Here is an 18,412-nt window from a genome sequence, read left to right on the forward strand (position 1 = left end):
ATATAGAATTTTTTTTTTGGTAAATAAAATATCAAATATTTTTTAATGATTATATATATTTAAATGAGGCACACACGGAAAAAAAAAAAAATCATTTAGTCACAGTTGTACGAGTAGAACTCATGTCCTATGCTATATGTGAGTACAAATATGTACCTAGGCGTGACTTGTCAAATTTTAAATACAAATTTATACAATTTAATTATTTTACTTTATTTTATAGAGTCAATAATAATATAAATTAAATAACGCATTGTATTGTTGAATTTACTGGTTGAGAACTCTTTTTTATTTTTATTTTTTTGAAGGCGACTACTGTCAGTGAGACCTGAGAATATTTTCGCGTGGATTTACTCTCCTAGTCGCATGAAGCCCTCAACCACATTTCACCCCAACTTTCCCACAATTCACCGAACACTCGCCCAAGTACCACTACCACTCTCTCCCTCTCTCTAGATACTCTCTCTCTACCATGGCTTCCGCCCACCACCACCATGCCTCCTCCTCCTCTTCCAAGCGTCCCAAAATGGACTCGCTTTCCCTCCCTCCACCCCATCCCCATTCTCAACCCCTCAAAATCCCTAACACCACCACTCGAATTGGCGACAAAAACCCTAACCCCACCACCACCACCACCATCCCCAACGCCACCTCGCCCACCCCCTCTCTCGACATAACACCATCTCCGGAGGACCTCTATCTCTCCAACTCATCCCACCTCTCGCGCCAAGAAGTCCTGAAGCTCCGGTCACACCGCCTCAAGCAACTCTCCAAGTGTTACAGAGACCAATACTGGGCACTGATGGAAGATCTCAGGGTTCAATACAGGGACTATGTCTGGAAGTACGGTATGAGTCCGTTCAGGCAAGATGAGGAGAAGGGCAGTACCAAAGACGGCTGTGATGGTATCATCGAAGGCAGTGGCGAGACCAATGCCAACGCCAACAATCTTCTCTGCGTGTTCTATGGTTGCAAGCTCAAGGCGATGGCGTTGACGAACTTTTGTCAGCTACACATCCTTTCTGACTCGAAGCAACAGCTTTATAAGCCGTGCGACTTTGTCATCAAGAGGTTTTAAATTTTCACCTCTCTTCTCTTCGATATTAGCTTATCTGCTTAATTTGTTAGTTAATGTGTTTCTGTCTTTGTTCAAATATATATTATCCTCGTTTTTATTTTTATTTTTATATTGGTTAATTTCAATTGAATTGTCCTTTATATACATTTGTATGCGTGTATCTATTGGAGTAATTAATGGGTTTAGTAATTCTTTATGGGTTTTATGCATGTTTTGTTGTTAGGTATGGATTTGATAGGAAGCTATTATATTTAATGCCTTGACTATAGAATTCCTTCTGGTTCTGAAGCTATTTTGGATCTATAGAAGTTCAACTGATGATCCGTGGTTATAAACTTATAAATGATTTGCAGTCGAAAAAATGAAATTTTCTTCTATTCCGAAGCTATGTTCCAGCAATGAATTTGAATGAATGATCAGTCATTTTAAGTGTTTTACTATTCAGCTATATTTCATGATAAAAGTTGAGTCAATGGCCTGTGGTTGTTTTCGACAGTCGGAAACTTGAATTGTGGTTTATATATAAGAGTTTTTTCATATACACTTATTTGGTAACATTTCTACTAAATTGGAAGTCTGTACAGATTTCTGCCAGGATAAAATAAATGTACATACATTTTATCACTAGTGTTTCCTTAGGCACAAGGGATAGAGAGGGGCAACGAAGAGAAGGTAAGACTGTAAGAGGGATGAAAAAGTTATCAGTTGGAAAAAGGAGGTCTTTGAAGAAAGGAAAATGGAAGGAAAGGGGTATTCCATGATATTACTATTGTACCTTTCTTTTTCTCTTAAAAAAGAAAAAGAAAAAAGAACAGTGGTTTATAGACGCAAAAATGCAAAGTGAGGGATCCTTTCCCCTCATTTCCTCCCAGTTTAGGGAGGATGGAATATGGTTGGCTTGGAGACATGGGTCTTTATTCATCTCATCCATTCTGTTTCCATTTCCTTCATGCCAAACAATGGAAAGTCTATCTACCCCTCCTGTTTGTTTCCTTCCCTAAATTCTCCCTTCCTACCAAATGGTTTATAAGATATTTTAAGTTAGCATTTTCACCAGTGCATTGTTGTATGACACATTGATTCAGTAATGATTGCTGAATGGTCTAAATGTTGTGGCATTCTTTTTCTTTATTGAAATAAAGGCAGGTAATTGGTTCCATAATAATGATAACCCCTTCTTTTGCTTATCCATCGACGTAATACTGATGAAATCAGCCAGATTTATGGTTCCATGTGCAAGTACAGTTTTTTTTTTTCAAAAAACTTTTGTGAATGAGAAAATATAATGAAAAGAAAAGCAAGTGAAGTCCGGCCCATGTGATGTTGACAACAACACAGGAGCTTCAAGAAGGCAGATGTATTTCTATCAAAAGTGATGGGTAAGAGAAATGGCTGATATGATACAGATTTCGTATTGTGTCTGTTGTGAAATTAATGCTACAAAATAGATCTCTTTAAAGGAAGAAAGGGAAGTTGATTTTTTGCCATTTTTATTCCTTATTTTTTTTATATTTTTTGAGAACTTTGCAAGCAAGAAAGAGTAGCTATATACCAAGGTTTGTAGCCTAGTGGTATATCATCAACCTTAAAGTAGAAGGTTGAGTTCAAGTCACTTTAGGGGCAAAGTTGGTGTTTGAGTTCCAGCTAGGAGAACAAAAAAAAAAAAAAAAGAGTAGCATATAATTTTTATATTCGATATATATTTTTGGTTTGTTAGAAATTATTTTCTTTATCAGTCGCCTCACCATAGATATTTTTGGTGCATAATATGGATATATACTGTTTGGGAGTTTTCCTATGGCAAGATTCAAGGTCAGTTAAACTATCTAAGAAGATCAATTATGGTGTTGATTTGAAGCTAGTAAAAAGCCAGATGATTCTGGTACAATGTGTGTTTTTTCTTTGAATTTTTGTTTAAAAATAGGCAATTTTTTACGAGAAGTATTATAGGCTTTATAGTTTATCTAGCAAGATCTAGTTGTTTTGTTTATTTAATTAATTTATTTGGTAAAAATATTTCTATTCACTACATGTAGCATCCATATTAAGTAGAAACTGTTATAATTAGAATATAATATCTAACATCTAATATTAGTTAATGTCCAAATCACCTAATATAGCAGTATTCATGACCAATTTCATGCATTTGTTGTCTGGTTTGAAGGCTAATTTCTAAGGACGATTGAAAGTTCCAAAAGTATTGCATTGACATAATGTTCTCCCTTGCTATTTTGACATTTATCCTCACACCACCAGTATATATATATATATCGCTTGTTGGATGAAATTGGTATGCATTTTTTTTTTTTGCTTTTTCAAGGCTATCTGTAGTTACTGCAAAACTGAAGGTCCATGAGGAGCTCAGATCACAGTGTGTTGACTTCCAAATTGGCAACTCCACCCCCCTCAATTGAGACCGATTTCTCTCCCTCGAGAGTCACCTTGAGGGCATAATGGAGTTTCGTATTACTTGGCATTACCACTGCTTTTCAAGGCCTTAGACACACATATAGGCATCACCAACCCACTGCCAAATAAAGGGCATAGCAAAACCTTCACTAGAAGACACTGACCATCTTGCCCACAAATAATACACCAATTCTTTGCCAATTGTCAACGTTAAGGATCTTTCTTGGAACATTCATTAGGTAACACGTTATTAATATATAGTGTGACATAATAATGTATAGTGATGCCTTTACATTATGTGCACCCAATGCTAGTAAATTGTACTAATTCTAAATAACAGAATGTAGGGAATACACTACAAGGTGTTAATAAAGAAGTGGATATTTCTATTCTGAGATGCAATTATCATCTTAAAATACCCTATGAAGTGGACGAATCGGCAATAACAGAGACTTCCAATGGTGGGGTGGAAGTTAAAGTTTTTATAGTAATGAGAAGCAAAATAATAATGTCAAATATTTTAAACTCAGAATTCATGCAATTGTATGATAACTTATCGTGGCAACGCATATATAGAGCTTTTTGATTATAATATACCTTGAAAATTGCATTTTACCTATGACTTGTTTAAAATATAATATTTTTTCTTTCTTCCGCTTTTTTATACACGTTCTTTGTACTTTGCAAAGCATTTGACAATATTAAGTCTTCTCACCTTTATTTACTTATCAAAAAAAAAAAAAAAAAGGGCTTCTCACCTTTATTTTTTATATTAGGGATTATGAAAACCAATTCTCAAATATCTATGATTAATGTATTTAAAAAATTGTAGGTTTAAGAGTTGTACACATGTATGTTTTAGGCTTGGCCACGTGGTGTTGAGCTACGGTGATTCTTGGTGGTGGATGAGAAATTTGCTGCTAGCTTGAGACCCAAGTCATGTTGGGTCTATCCCACGAAAGCCTTGGATAAGCTGCCTAAATATTTTTTATCCAAGCAAAGCTTGGGGCCAGTTCTTATGTTTATCTTTTTATATGTTAAAAAAAGGGTATTCTTGCATAAAGCACACATATATGTTACAAGATTAAAACTTTAAGCACCATGCAACATTACAACGAATTTCATGAAAAACACTACAAGCTAAAAGGCAAATACATGTATCCAAGGAATAATTAATTAAAAATAGAAAAAATGAAATAAATTCAGTGAAAAACATGCCGTTTGATTCCAAGATGCACAACGAACTCTCTAAGTGTAATATTTGGTTGTGGACAAAGAAACGTCACCTTCAATTACCAGGCTGCAAAGTTGCTCTTTAATCTCCACATATTAAATTTGCTAGTTTGCAACTCTCGCTAAAACATGTGGATGCAAATGTGTTGAAATTAGAGTTTGTTGTGAGAGGATTTTTCCTTTTGGTAGGTATTGAGAGATCTCAATTGTCATGAAAACAGCAGAAAAAGCCCTAATGTCTTAAACTCAACAAGGTATAAAGGACATAAATGGTTTATTTTGAACCTAAAAGCTCTATGAGATGCTATTGCTACTTATTAGTATTATTATTATTACTTTGATGAAAACAAGCCTTTTCTTGTAGTATTAAGCCAACTCATATATTTGACTAACCGGCCAAAATATTGTATAAGATGCTTGTATCACTTTGTATCATGCGTTATGTGCAACATATATAAGATTCTTGAGAACCTATCATACAAATGTAACTTATTTAAGTTATTTCTGGGGTATAGCTCAGTTAATAGAGCTTTTCTCTTGAAATTGGGTTTTTTCTGCTATGGGTTGGATGTTTAATTGTCCAGTTGGTAATGATAGTATCTTGTATTTGAATTGTTGGCTCATTTTTTCTAAGTAATGGGGAAAACATGCCTGCTAAGAGGCTATACTCAGGCAAAGATGGGCTTTCAAGAACATAAAGGAGGTAGAATGGGAGATTGTGGTTACATTCGTCATTATGTTTTTTATCATGGCGATGCATGACATTAGTGTAACAAGAGTTACATAAATGCAGATGTTAAAGCCATAAGGTTGTGGCGCCCAATTCCTCATTAAATAAAGATACACATATTTTAACACTATAATCGATAAATCAATGTTTTTAATGGTTTTCATAAACCAACAGGCCAGTGGCCTAGCGGTACCAAGCCCCTACTTCTCAAAGGGAGGTCAGGGGTTCGAGCCTCAGTGGAGGCATGTGTGTGTGAGTACCAACTAAGGGAAAAAAAAAATGGTTTTCCGTGATTCCAAGAGTAGATATGATTTAATATAAATTATTTTCAGAAGTCGTCAAATACTCCCTCTGTCCCAAAGAGTCACAATTTCCAAAGTGCCCAAGTATTTTGGGACAGAGGGATTAATAATTTTCATAAGTCATCAACAGGAAGTACTATCTTTTTCCTTATAAAGGTCAATACTTCTTCTTCGTAATAATTGCAATAGAAAATATTAAGGAAAACTAATTGAACGTCTTTCTAAAAGCTTTAGGAAAAAAAAAAAAACTAAAAAGTTAATTGAATTTGGCTTGGAAACGGACTTTAGAGATTAATAAGTTGGCATTTGTGGCCATCGTGGTGATTACGTAATGATCTTGGGCCACAATGGACAAGATATATGGAAATGACCTCGTGCTGCATCCATGACCCGTAAATAGTATTCGAGAGGTGATTGTCATCGAACAATATTGTTACCTCATGGATTAACACAATGGTCGCAACCTCGAACCATAAACCATGAACTTGCATCCTGCTATCTTGTATGATAAGATACTAGAATAACATAAGGCTACTCTTGCATGTCTTAATGTTATGTTCGACTGATGTTGATGGCTGACATTTTCACACTGCATGATCATTACTATTTGAAAATGGGAGAAGGATAATACTATTAATGGTTGATATTTTCACACTGCGTGGTTATTCTTTATCTTCTACTTATTTCTATAGAAATGTTTACAATATGGAAAATGCTTCTCTGTCCTATTAGGAGGACCAAAGTGTTGCACCGATGGGCTCTCAACCCTCAGATTCATGCACCGGGACCCAATGCTGAGTTCCGGTGCATGCATCTGAGGGCTGAGAGTCCTTCGGTGCAACAATTCGGTGCTACTCTTCGGTTAGAGTAGCGCCACTCTTACTAGTTTTATGGAACTCATAAAATTATTATTATTGAATAGCATTGAAATAGTACCAGGTAAAGGAAACAATGCTATCAATTGTCTGGACTTTCACGAGGTTCTTTTGTCATTTTACTTTTTTTGCCCTGAAAACTTTTAACAATTGCTATTTGACATGGAGAAGGAATAATACTATTAATTGTGTTTTCTACCCCACACTGCATGATTATTCTATATCTTGTACTTTTTTTGTATGGAATTATTAATTATTGTGATATTGTGGCCCGAATTTGGCGCCGGGTCGCAACATATGAGGACAATTTTGACCCCCTTTTGCTCATGGGTCGTGGACCCTAATTAGTCTCTTGTAGCTCGATATATAAGGGAGCTTAGGGTTTGGAGTGGTGGATGAGAGAGACTCTCATATTCGTACACAAACAGAGTGAGGGACTGAAAACTTGTAATATCCGATTTTACACATAGTGAAAACTTTCGCTGGATCCCAACCGTGGACGTAGGCTGTTGCCGAACCACGTATAAATATTTGTGTTATTTGTGTGGCGTGTTTACTTTTCTGTTGTGATTCTTGGTTCAACTTGGGTTCATTGCGTTTGTCATAACAATTATTTCTATTGAACTTGGTAAAATATTATTATTGGGTAGCATTGAAATTATTCCAGGAAAGGAAACTATGCTATTAATTGAAGGTTAATAATCTCACAGTTTCAGTATTTTCGTGGTGAAATATCTTATCTACTTTTTGTTCAGCATATTTGAAATGCCTTTTTTTGGGAAAATTTCTCTTAAAATTCTGTTTCCATAGAAAATACTCTCCAAATAGACAGGAGCTTACTAAAATTCTGGAAATGGACAAGGTTATCACAAGAAGTTGGACCTTTCTTAAATGTTTTGTCATTTGCAAGCAGCTGGTAGAACTTATTCACTAACCTTCCTTCTAGAAGACTTCTTAAGGAAACACAAGTTTTACTTTAGTGGATGCTTCTTGGAATTTACAGGACAGCGTGGTGTTAAAGGGATGAATGCTGTATTATTTTTATGTTCTCAATACAATTAGCTGCAATGTTCATTTTGTGGAGATATGAGTTCTCTTTGGATTAAAGAAAGTCAAAAGTCAAAACCATGATTTTTTTTGGGTATGTGTTCGAAGGGGATGGTAGCAACAGAGTTAAATGGGTCAAGGAAGAATGAGGTACATGGAAGGTATTTAATGACTTCAAAAGGGTGGTAGACCTGTTAAACCATGAATTGCTCTATTTATTGAATCCAAATCTTCTAATACAGAGGCTTTTAATGCTGCATATTGTTCAGAATGATTGTTTGGGATCACTTAATGATATCCTTATTTTTTTTTTTCCTTATTCTTAAATTGCTCTTAGCTGTTGCATTATCTTTTTCATTGTTTTGTGGGAGAGACTGCCTCCTTCCAATTGTATTTTCCGCTTCTCTCGTTTGATAAGGTTACGATGAAAGAAGCACAATTTCAGTTATAGTAAATAAATTTGCATTGGAGTTGGCCAATCTATGAATACAAGAGCATAAACCATGCAATAAATGCAAGTGCTGTATTGCCCGAGTGGTTGGGTTGCTCACTTGCTCCCCGTGTCTGGGAGACCGTGTTCGAGCCTTGCACCCTCCCCCTCCCCTCTAACCACTAACCCCTGACTTTCTTGCCATGAAAAAAAAAAAGAAAAAAAAAAAAAAAAAGAACCAGGCAAGAAATCTTTACATGGATATCTCAGCAAGTCTCTTGGAACAGTCTCCCATGAGTTGGATATTAGACAGTTCCTTGAGGATGACCAACCCTGGAGGTCTTAAGCTAGATCCTCAACTTTAATAGAGATGTCTGATTTAAAGCTTGGTAAATATGATCTCTTATGGTTAGTAACTTAGTGTCTATGCCTAGCAGAGTAGTGGTATCAGAGGAGGGGTCGGGGTTATGGCCTTATGCGTTTGATTCTTGTTGCATCAATAAATAGAGGGGGAATTTCTCAAGTATATCATGTCTCAATACCCAACAAACTGCCTCCCCCCTCTTATTATACTTCAGGCTACTGTTGATTCTATTTGTGTTATGGAGGCATAAGCTTCTTTTTGGATTTACTCTTTTATTATGAATTTCCAAATTACCAGAGAAGATTTCTATATTTGCCTGATGTCGTTACAAAGGATGATATTAGGTTTCTTTGGTAGGTAGGTGATATTGTTTGACAACAGGGAGTTTAAAAGCAACAGAATACAAACAACTGTACTCATTTATCCAACAAATGTTGAAGTATACTTTCGCTTTCACAAGAGGAGACAGTGCTCTGGCTAGTCAATTAGGTCAGTGAAATCAACGATCATAGGAAGTGTGTCTAGTGACACCCGTGAGGGTTGGCCTGGCGAGTCTGTAGGAGCAATTGCTGATGAAGAAATGGAGGAATTTCTTTGTGATTTCATAGTTGTTCCCTTAACCTTTGTGGATTGCACAAATTTCAGATTAGTGAACCCTGAATACCTGTCAGAAAATTCGAGCTTGTACATATGTTCTCTATTAGTACGTTGGGTAAAGTGCAAAAAAACGCCTGAACTATATCCGAATTTGCAAGGAACCCCCTTGAACTATATTTTGTGCATAATACCCCCTGAACTATCTCATTCGGTTGCAAAATGCCCCAATGCCTAGACTATTTTTCATTAAGTGGCCATAATGCCCTTTCTTTTTAAATTAAACTTAATTTATTTTTCTTATTGAAATAAATTATGAAAAAAAGAACTCATACTATATTGATGACATATTCTCCATTAAATTTGCTTAAATTTATCTTTAAATTTTATATTAATTGTTTAAATAAAAATCTTCCATAGAAAATTTTAAAACAATTTAAGTAATTTTTATTTTTTTTCATAAATATATTGCATGAAAATGAAGGTATTTTTTATTTAAATAATTTCTTAATTTTTCATGAATATGTTGTATGAAAAAGAAGGTATTTTTTACTTATAAAAAAAAGAAGGTATTTTTTAATTCATTTTACTTATCAAAAAAAAGAAAAAGAAAAAGAAGGTATTTTTTATGGTAAAAAAAAGTTTAAACTGAGTATAAGAAGTTTTTTTTATAAATAGTATAGTTTAGTTATGAGTTAATCATATTAGAAAATATGATTACAAATCTGTTTAATTTTTTCCATTTTTATGATAAATCGATACTAATAATAAAATTAAGGTAAATAAGTATAATTAATATTTAGATAAGAGAAAAGATAATATTTGGTTCTTAATTGCAACGAATCAATAGTTCAGGGGGAGCAATTTTTAGTTCAGGGGGTTATTTGCAAAAGGACAATAGTTTAGGGGGGTTTTATGCACTTTACCCTAGTACGTTTTATATTGAATTAGACTATGCTAATTACTGAATGTTTGATTCTTTGGTATTTTCTCTTGTGGATGATCAGTGGTGATTGTTTTTGTAACTAATCACATGGCTTTTTATATAGTGCACAGGCAGGGCCTATAACCTGTGGAAAGCCAATATTGCGATCCACAGTTCCCGCTCTCTGCAGCGTCCACTTTCAAAAGGCTCAGAAACATGTCACACGGGCCTTGAAGAAGGCTGGTCTTAATGTTTCATCATCAAGTAAGCTGGCTCCTAAATTCCATGTTGTAGTGACAGAATACGTGCGCCAAATTCAAGCCAAAAGAAGAGCTGCATTGAGGATAAATAAAAATAATGTTCTGGTTAATCAAGAAAGTGGTAGCTGAGGCCTTCTTGGTATTGCCTGCTTTGATCTTGGGATACATGGGCGAAGAAGTTAAATGATGCAAAAAGCAGATGTAAGATTCTGATCAAATAAAGCAAAGACGAAAACTTTGGGGGAAAGAAGAGACCAGGGGTGAAAGAAGAGACCAGGGGTGCCCTGGAAGTATATAATTTGCTTACCTAAGGTACCTTAAGAGTCTTTTAATTTCTTCTTTTGGCTATCCTTTTTTATTAAGTTTGTGCTGCTTTTCATGAAATGTTTCTGTGTTTGCTATTGATGCCTTTCAGAATTTTCTCTTTGATATCTGCCCTTTGTTGTCAGGACTATGTTATGGATTTTTAATATGGAAACTTGAGCTTATTATGTTGCAAACGTTGGCAAAGAAATTATTTGCTGTCAAAACTTGAAGAGGTTAAGAAAAGAAACTATTTTGTCTTAAAAATGGAGTTATTATATAATTGAGTATGATTCCTTTTCTGTCTACGGGTAAAGGGAGAGAGAAAAATAATTGAATATGCTGAGTGGAGAAACCCACAGAACTATTATCATGTAGTAAGGTTTCGAGTATAATCAGGTATATATGGTAAGAAGTTATTCTGTCTTAAAGCTAAAGGGCAAAACCCACATCAATCTATCATCATATGATAAGGTTTCGAGTATCATCAGAAATATATAGTTGATTAATACTTGTGCAAATAATGCCAAAGGTTAGATCTGTCCCCTTCTAACAGCCTGTGCATGCAGGACCGGCACTGCATAGTGGTCTTCATATAGGTCTCTGAAATAAAAAAGGTGAAGAACTAAAAGAAGTCCCTTTGCACCTATGTGAATTTTTGGAGTGCCTTGGACAACAGTGATTGTACATCACACTTTAATTTTGTATATATTTTTTGTTAGTGCAATCAATTGGAAGTCCAATGAATCACTTGATATCAAAGGAGAAAAAGGGTTATATAATGTTAGAAATCTCCAACTAAACTTTAGCTTTAAAGAAAGCACTTTCACTACCCTTTTTTTCCTTGAATGCATTGGAAAGAGTAGGAAACTAATGCGCGAAATTTGTGAAGGTGTACCTTTACAGTACAAAGCAAGGAAAGACAAAAAAAAAAAAATCAGAATACACCTACTTCCATTATGAAAAAAAAGAACACAATTAAGGGGAAACCAGAATCGTTGACAAGAGCACATCACTGTGAGATATATTAGCAGCATCAATCTTGCTATCTCTTTGTATTTCTCTCTGTCTGTCTGTCTGTCTCCTCTTCTTCTTTTTTCCCTGGTAGGTAAGTCACAAACACATTCTATCTTTTTATGTTGATTTCACATTATTTAGTGAATGTTTCTGATCAAATGAGGGCATCGTAAACTGTAATTTTAATGCCTTAGTGGTATTTTCATTGACATTTGTTTGGTGCGGTATATTAATAATTATTTTGTCTCCTAAACTACTGGTGGATTCATTAGGCAGACCCAACTGGATACATTCGTATGGAGGGCTACCACACTACAGTGCTCCATAGCGTCTTTAATAGTATCTTTAAACCTTATGTCACTAAAATTGGAAGAGCATCAATGGAACCATATCCTCCCCAAAAACATAGAAGTTCGATTTCTCATAACTTTTGCTTGATTTTAAAACAATTCCTTTTGCTTTTGCTTTTATTTTTATTTTAATTTTTATTTTTATTTTAATTTTAATTTTTATTTTTATATTTATTTTTATTTTTTGGCCTAATTCTGTTTCTTTTGTTTTTGATTTAGAATAAGGGCATCTTTTTAAAATAGGATACTTTCTGTCCTAATGAAACATTTCATCATCTTAGGTTTTCCAGGTTTAAAGTTCAGATTGATATTAATTAGTTTTCCTTATATAGGAACGCAAATAAGATATGGCGTTCCTTGTCTTCTATAGTTGGTTAAATATTAATCATATTGTACATGATTATTTATTTATTATTTGTTATTGGGGGTAACAAACCAAAATTTTCTGTGAGTAATGATAAAGACGAGGAATGAAAATCAAAACGAAAAACAGGCAAAGCCAGTCCAGGGCCTAGCGAAGAGCTTAAGGTTGATGAAAGTGCCCTCTATATGGTTGCATTGTGGATGCTCCTTCCTTTTAGCAGCTGCCGCAGCCAGTCAGCCTCTCATTAACCACTCCCACTCTTGAGATCCAAATATCTCCCACCTCAACCAATAAAGCTAGCATGGATACCGCTACTGGCACTACCGCACTGTATTTTCTGCCGCCCCTTTGAGCATCACTGGTAGATTTCTTTCCAAACAATGCCCTTGCCTCAGAGGTTATCCACCTATCCATTTGTTTCTAATAGCTTATTATTAGGATTATTGATTTCTTCTATATCATTACGAGAGCCTTTTGTTTTTTGGGATAAGTATATCATTATGAGAGCTTTATTCCATAGCCGCCAACATACTATTATTGCTGCTACACTTCCAGCTCAACATGACCTTTTTGTGGCTAGCCTCGTGACTGTTATTACCATCATTGCACTGCCACTAGAACCAGCACCAGCACTATCACTGGTGTCATCACTTCCATGCCTAGCCACTATAATCATTTCAATTGCTCAATCAACCTTCCAACACCACCACCAGGAGAAAAGGCCCTACTAAACGGTAAACCACTAGTGCTAGAGCATAGTTCACACGCACTGCAATTGCTCCATTTAATAATATAAGATGATAAAAATATTGGAAGTGGTTTTCGACACATTAAATTTGTATTACTTGTCAGTCTTTCATAAATTAAGTAAAAATGTTTCAAATTGACCATTTTTTCTGTCAAAATTTTCAATTTATATACAACTTTTGACAATCTAAATTTTTCTTATTGGATAGGAAACATTATTATGAACCTTTCTGGATACAAGTTGGAAGGCCCTAAAAACTAGATTAGCCTTTTAATTTATGTACTATTTGAAAACATAAAGTGTCTGTGTGTTTATTTTTTTAGGGGGTTGGTGGTGGGGGAGGGGGGAAGTATTGTATTCTTTCTCTTGAACAGTAATGGTAATAGATTAGAAGAAGGATAAGTGTTAAATGGTCACACCCTTGGACAGCACTCCATTTCCTAAAGTTAAATACACTTACAAGTGGGCTTTACCAAATGATGTTGTATCTCCATTGGCCAAGGAATCTGCGTATGATCATATGAACCATGGACTATACTTGGATAACTCATAGTTTGCTCTCTTCTACTGTGCGCCTCCTAAGTTTAGTTGGAAAACAATTGAAAATGTTGTTTATACAATCTTTCTTTCTTACATTGTCCTCTTTCCCTAACAAGCATATATCAAGAGTTATATCTTAGTTGCAGGTATTCCTGCCTGAGATATTTCACTTCTATTTTTATTTTTTTATACAATTGAAATGAGGAATATGAGATTAAAGCCAAACTATGTATGATAATCAGAAGAATGTGAACAAATTATTTATTTATTTTTTCTGGTATAAAAAATATTCACCATAATTTTGAATATCGTTTAACAAATAAAGAATAAAAATGTAAGGTCTCTTCCAAATGCTCACCCTGGATTCCAGGGTGCTTTTTATGACAAAAGGTTCAGAAAAGTAACAACTGATTCATGTATTGTAGATATTCCATCTATTAAAATAAGTTCCCATATTCAAACATATTTTAAATCCACTTTTCATAAACAAATTTCTGGAAGTCAGAGTTACAATGAGGTGGCATTATGCAGTTAAGTGTAACTAAAAACAGATCAAATAAGGCGTCACTGAGCTATGTAAGGTCCACTTGTTGCCTGCTTATTGACTGTCTAGTGCTTCATCTTGATTCAGTGAAATTGGGTGTTGAGGTTTTATAGTTTCTTTTATGTCATTTACCCAGGGGTTAAATACATGTTGGATCATGTTCAAGTTCATTCTGGAAATTACACTACCCACTATTTTGGATTGACCTAAATTAATTTGATCATTATTAATATTTAGAAAACAGTGAACACTTAATTTATTATTAGAAATGAACTCCCAGAAAAAGAGTTGAGTTGGCTTTTGGTCGGTGGGTTCTTAAACTTAACCGCCTTTTTAGTAATCTGAAGGACTCTTTTATTTTTATTATATATATATATATATATATATGTTATTTTAACAATCAGCAAAAGTAAATTTGTTTTAGGGGTTTGATGGAGATACCCATATTAAATAATTTTGGTTAGAGATGTCATCTTCCAATTTACCATTAATGTTTGAGTAGGACAGGTATTAATTAAAAAATGTTGTATTTATTGTGTTTTTTCCTTGGATGGAAGGTACTCAAAACATTAACCATATTTGGCATGAGAAATATAGTAGGATTGTTTGTTGTATGGCGAGATTCTTAATGTCAACTTGAAGCATTATTATTCCCTTTTTTTATTTTTTGCTTCTTATATGTACATTTATTTACTGAAAATTTGAAACACTATAATCTTTTGAATCTATATCAAAATATGAGAAAGTTTACAGAAACTTTTCTGTTTTATTTTAGCGGCGAGTAAGTTTTTGCATTTATAGAGTGAGGTATTACAGACAGTGATTACCAGAATGGATTATTATTAAATAATTTCTAGTATTTGTAATTTAATATGCTAGGAAAGTTCAAATTGATAGAATGAGCTTCCTAGTATGGACTGTTAACGACATAAAAATGTCTCTGTGTATATATAAATTCTCTCTCCCCATGTGTGTGTGTGTGTACTGTGTACATATTATAAAGAAGTAGCAACAAGGACTATGAAGGAGAATGAATATTCCCCATTAACTTGAAAGAAATAACCAGAAAGGTCATGGATACAAAGAACTCGATCCCTGTGAAGCCACTCATCCCAGTAATTTGTAGGTGTGCCGTAGAATATAGCTGATATTTTATTTTGTGGCATGCCTATAAGGATGGTTTAACGGGGGTGGCCAATGTGACTATCTCTAAAAATGGAAGGGAATATATTCAAGGATCACTTGAAACAAATGATAACGAACAAAGGATTCTCAACACCGTTCTAGATTACCTTTACGAATAAAGCATGGTTACAAAATATCCAGTTCTTCACAAACTTATGCTGCAATTTAGTATCGTGCATTCTTAGCAATCAGGCATTACTTACCTAAAAAGCCAACTTATTGTAATATTTATAATTGCCTGGCAGTTCATATTTCTCCACAATATTTATGCACACACACATATAAAATATACATATATATCTTGTTGCACGCTCCATGTTGTTGACTGAGGTGTATCATATGGTTTAATATGTCTTATGTGTGATATTTCGTTGTAATTCAGGCTATTCTATGAGTTGTATACATGATTTTTTGTTTGCTCGTTTGTTTGTTTGTATGTAATGCTGTCTTTAATTCTGATAGTGTTGTGGAGTTGTGGCTAGAGAAATGTTAAAATTCCTATAATGGAGAATTTTCTTTATCCATTTATTTTCCTGTTCTGTAATGTTAGGACTTAGGAGGGTGATAAATTGCATCAGTCTACCTATAGTCCGCTCATTGTTTTGGTCAGATTACATGTTTCCATAATTCAGTTCAGTTGTCCTCAGCTGTTGTTTTATGCTTTTAACATTCAAAATTCTTTTTTGTTAGGTTACGGGGAGGTGGAACCATGGACATAGTAGGAACTCATATGTGGCTCTGAAAAAGACATTTACAATGTGGCTCTAACATGACACTTCAAGATGTATTCCAATGTATTGCAGATGCATACTTGTTTTGGCTGTAAAACATAGTTTCCTTTTGTGCCACATACAGGGTGCCTATAGGGCCTGAGCTAGAAAGTTTGATAATTCTCTTTCGAAACAAACTCTGCATGCATTTGATTCTTTTGGAGATTCAATTTGTGAAAAAAGTTATATGTTGGAATCTACTGGATGGAGGGGATCACACACTGGTTTGGCAGGTTGTCAAATCATTGTTGTTCATATTTGTGATGTAGTTGCCACTGATGACTTCAAACGCATCGTTGCTTTGGATTTCTGCAGAGATCTTAAATTTAAAATTAAGGATATACAATTCCCTATATTCTTAAAGTTGATGCATCCACGAGGGATGGTGAAACAGGATTTTCACTTCAACTTTTCTTTTACTCTTTAAGTTAATAAATCCTGGTAATCCTTCATATATTCAAGAAATTTGTTCGCAGAAGAGTTCCTAGAACCTATTGCTGTCTTTAACCTGCCAAGCTTTGTGCTTATGCTTTTCTGAATTTTGCTGACAATGATGGCCAACATCTTGGATTCTGTTGCTGTAAGCAAGCACTTTTCTTGTAATGACATTATATACACGCATATATTTCAATATTATGAGTGAGTTTTTTTCTGGTTACCACTGGCTGCTTCTAGTAGCCTCTAAATCATTCAAATACTCGAGAGGATTTGGAGGACCAGCCTGGGGGGAGGAAAGTTCAATCACAAATCAATTCAAGAGTAAACGCATCCGGTGGCTGATGTGGAATGCTACTGACTACTTTAAAATCACAGGTGCAGGTAAGACAGCCTGTGTCATCCATTATTTAAATGTTGCATTTGTCCATATGTTGTAACCTTCTGCTGCTGGAAATAGCGCTGGATTAACCTATTCGATTTTTCAGGGGATACCAATGAGATATGGTTTTGTAGCAAACACGAGATTCGATATGATTTTTGCCCCTCTAAATAAAAGGAGTTGAAGCTTCCAAGGAGGGGATAAGGACTCCAAGGATTCACTTGGAATAAGGACTGATTTTTCTTGCAGTCTGAGAAGGCTAAACTTGGTGGCTTTAGATCCATGTTGTTGTCTATGGGTTGCTGAATATGCTGGTGATAATTCAGTATTAGTTTAATTATCAAAGGTGTGACAAGTGCTGTCCAAATAGAAGCTGCTGTTGTCTGTGGCCTTCATGCATTAGGGAGGCCCTCTTGCACAATCTGTATTAGCTTTCCTAGATTGGTATAAACTTTTAACAATTGCAGTTGCATCCCAACTCCCGAGGGTCACCGAGGTACTGCGGGAGGATGCTGAAGTACTGTTGGATCTTCGGGCAGGCACGTGGCAAATGAGACTGGACATACAGAATTAGCTGACCTCATTTTGTTTCGGTTACATTGCTGGGCAGACATTGGGTGTGCTAGAGCAGAACTTTCAATTTTTATAGCTTATTTGGTTGAGGAAATGAATACCTGGCGTTAGAGAAGCCTTGTTCCAAGACTGGGAAAAGTAGAAGAATCGAAGTGGGGTGCACTGTTTCTAAGCCTTATCCCATATTTTTGCTGCTGAAAGGTGCCATGGTGGTTTGTATATCATTCCCTTGCTTACAAGTCCACTGCTCTCATGATGTGGCCTGTGGTTCGAAGGGGCTCGTGAAGGTCTGCATATAAACTTGTAAGTTTGGGTTTGCTATGGGTAAACTGGGTTGAGCTACCACAGGATGTGTTTATACCTCACAAGGTTAAATGCAGGCTTTGCCTGGTGCCATTTTCAGAGTCTCAGATGAAATACATAAGTTGATCGTCATGATCGGATTTGTGTAATATATTTCGCATGAATGATACTACTATAAGCTTTACTTTGTTACGTGGTTTTGATGGGGCAAGAGATGTACCGTTTTTTCTGTCATTCATTATTTTGATGTTCTAATTTCCTTTTCTTGAAAATGAAGATGAATTTTAAGGTAATAAGTTGTTTTCTAATTGTTTCAATTTTCTCCAAGTTCTATGAGAAAAGCTTTTAGTTATTCTTTGAAAATAGGTCTGTCTATTCGGAATCTTTCATTTGAACCCGCTTTCTCAATGATGGAGAGTCCCGTGAAGATTATCGGGAGGCATATTTGCTCTTTTTAGAAAACGCTTCAATCACTATTTTCATGGTGTCATTTTCAAGTGGAAAGGCTACTTTTTTAAAAGATTAATAAGACAACTCTCAATTATTTCTGGAAAGGATGCTTCATGATTAGTATTTTGTGTCTCACTGAATTTGAATGACCTTTACGAGTAGTATGTTAAATCCACCCTAACGAGTGGAGAGAGAGAAGAT

At 35.1% G+C, this 18,412-nt stretch overlaps 1 protein-coding gene across 1 annotated transcript; it reads left to right on the forward strand.

Moving 5' to 3' along the window:
- Positions 1-360: 360 nt before the first annotated feature.
- On the forward strand, positions 361-16,726 carry LOC132275411 (uncharacterized). The gene is made up of 3 exons (XM_059776892.1): positions 361-1,071; positions 10,112-10,559; positions 15,989-16,726. Exons 1-2 carry the CDS (start codon positions 473-475, stop codon positions 10,374-10,376), a joined length of 864 nt encoding a protein of 287 aa, XP_059632875.1. The 5' UTR covers positions 361-472; the 3' UTR covers positions 10,377-10,559; positions 15,989-16,726.
- Positions 16,727-18,412: the final 1,686 nt, after the last annotated feature.

Source organism: Cornus florida, unplaced genomic scaffold, assembly GCF_030987335.1.
Source record: "Cornus florida cultivar Cherokee Brave unplaced genomic scaffold, ASM3098733v1 CherokeeBrave_3.0.0_Hap2_Chr09, whole genome shotgun sequence".
NCBI lineage: Eukaryota > Viridiplantae > Streptophyta > Magnoliopsida > Cornales > Cornaceae > Cornus > Cornus florida.

Coding starts and splice junctions, on each gene's coding strand:
- LOC132275411 (XM_059776892.1), top strand. CDS start 473: ATGGCTTCCGCCCACCACCACCATGCCTCCTCCTCCTCTTCCAAGCGT. Junction 1,072..10,111: donor TGCGACTTTGTCATCAAGAG/GTTTTAAATTTT, acceptor CTTTTTATATAG/TGCACAGGCAGGGCCTATAA.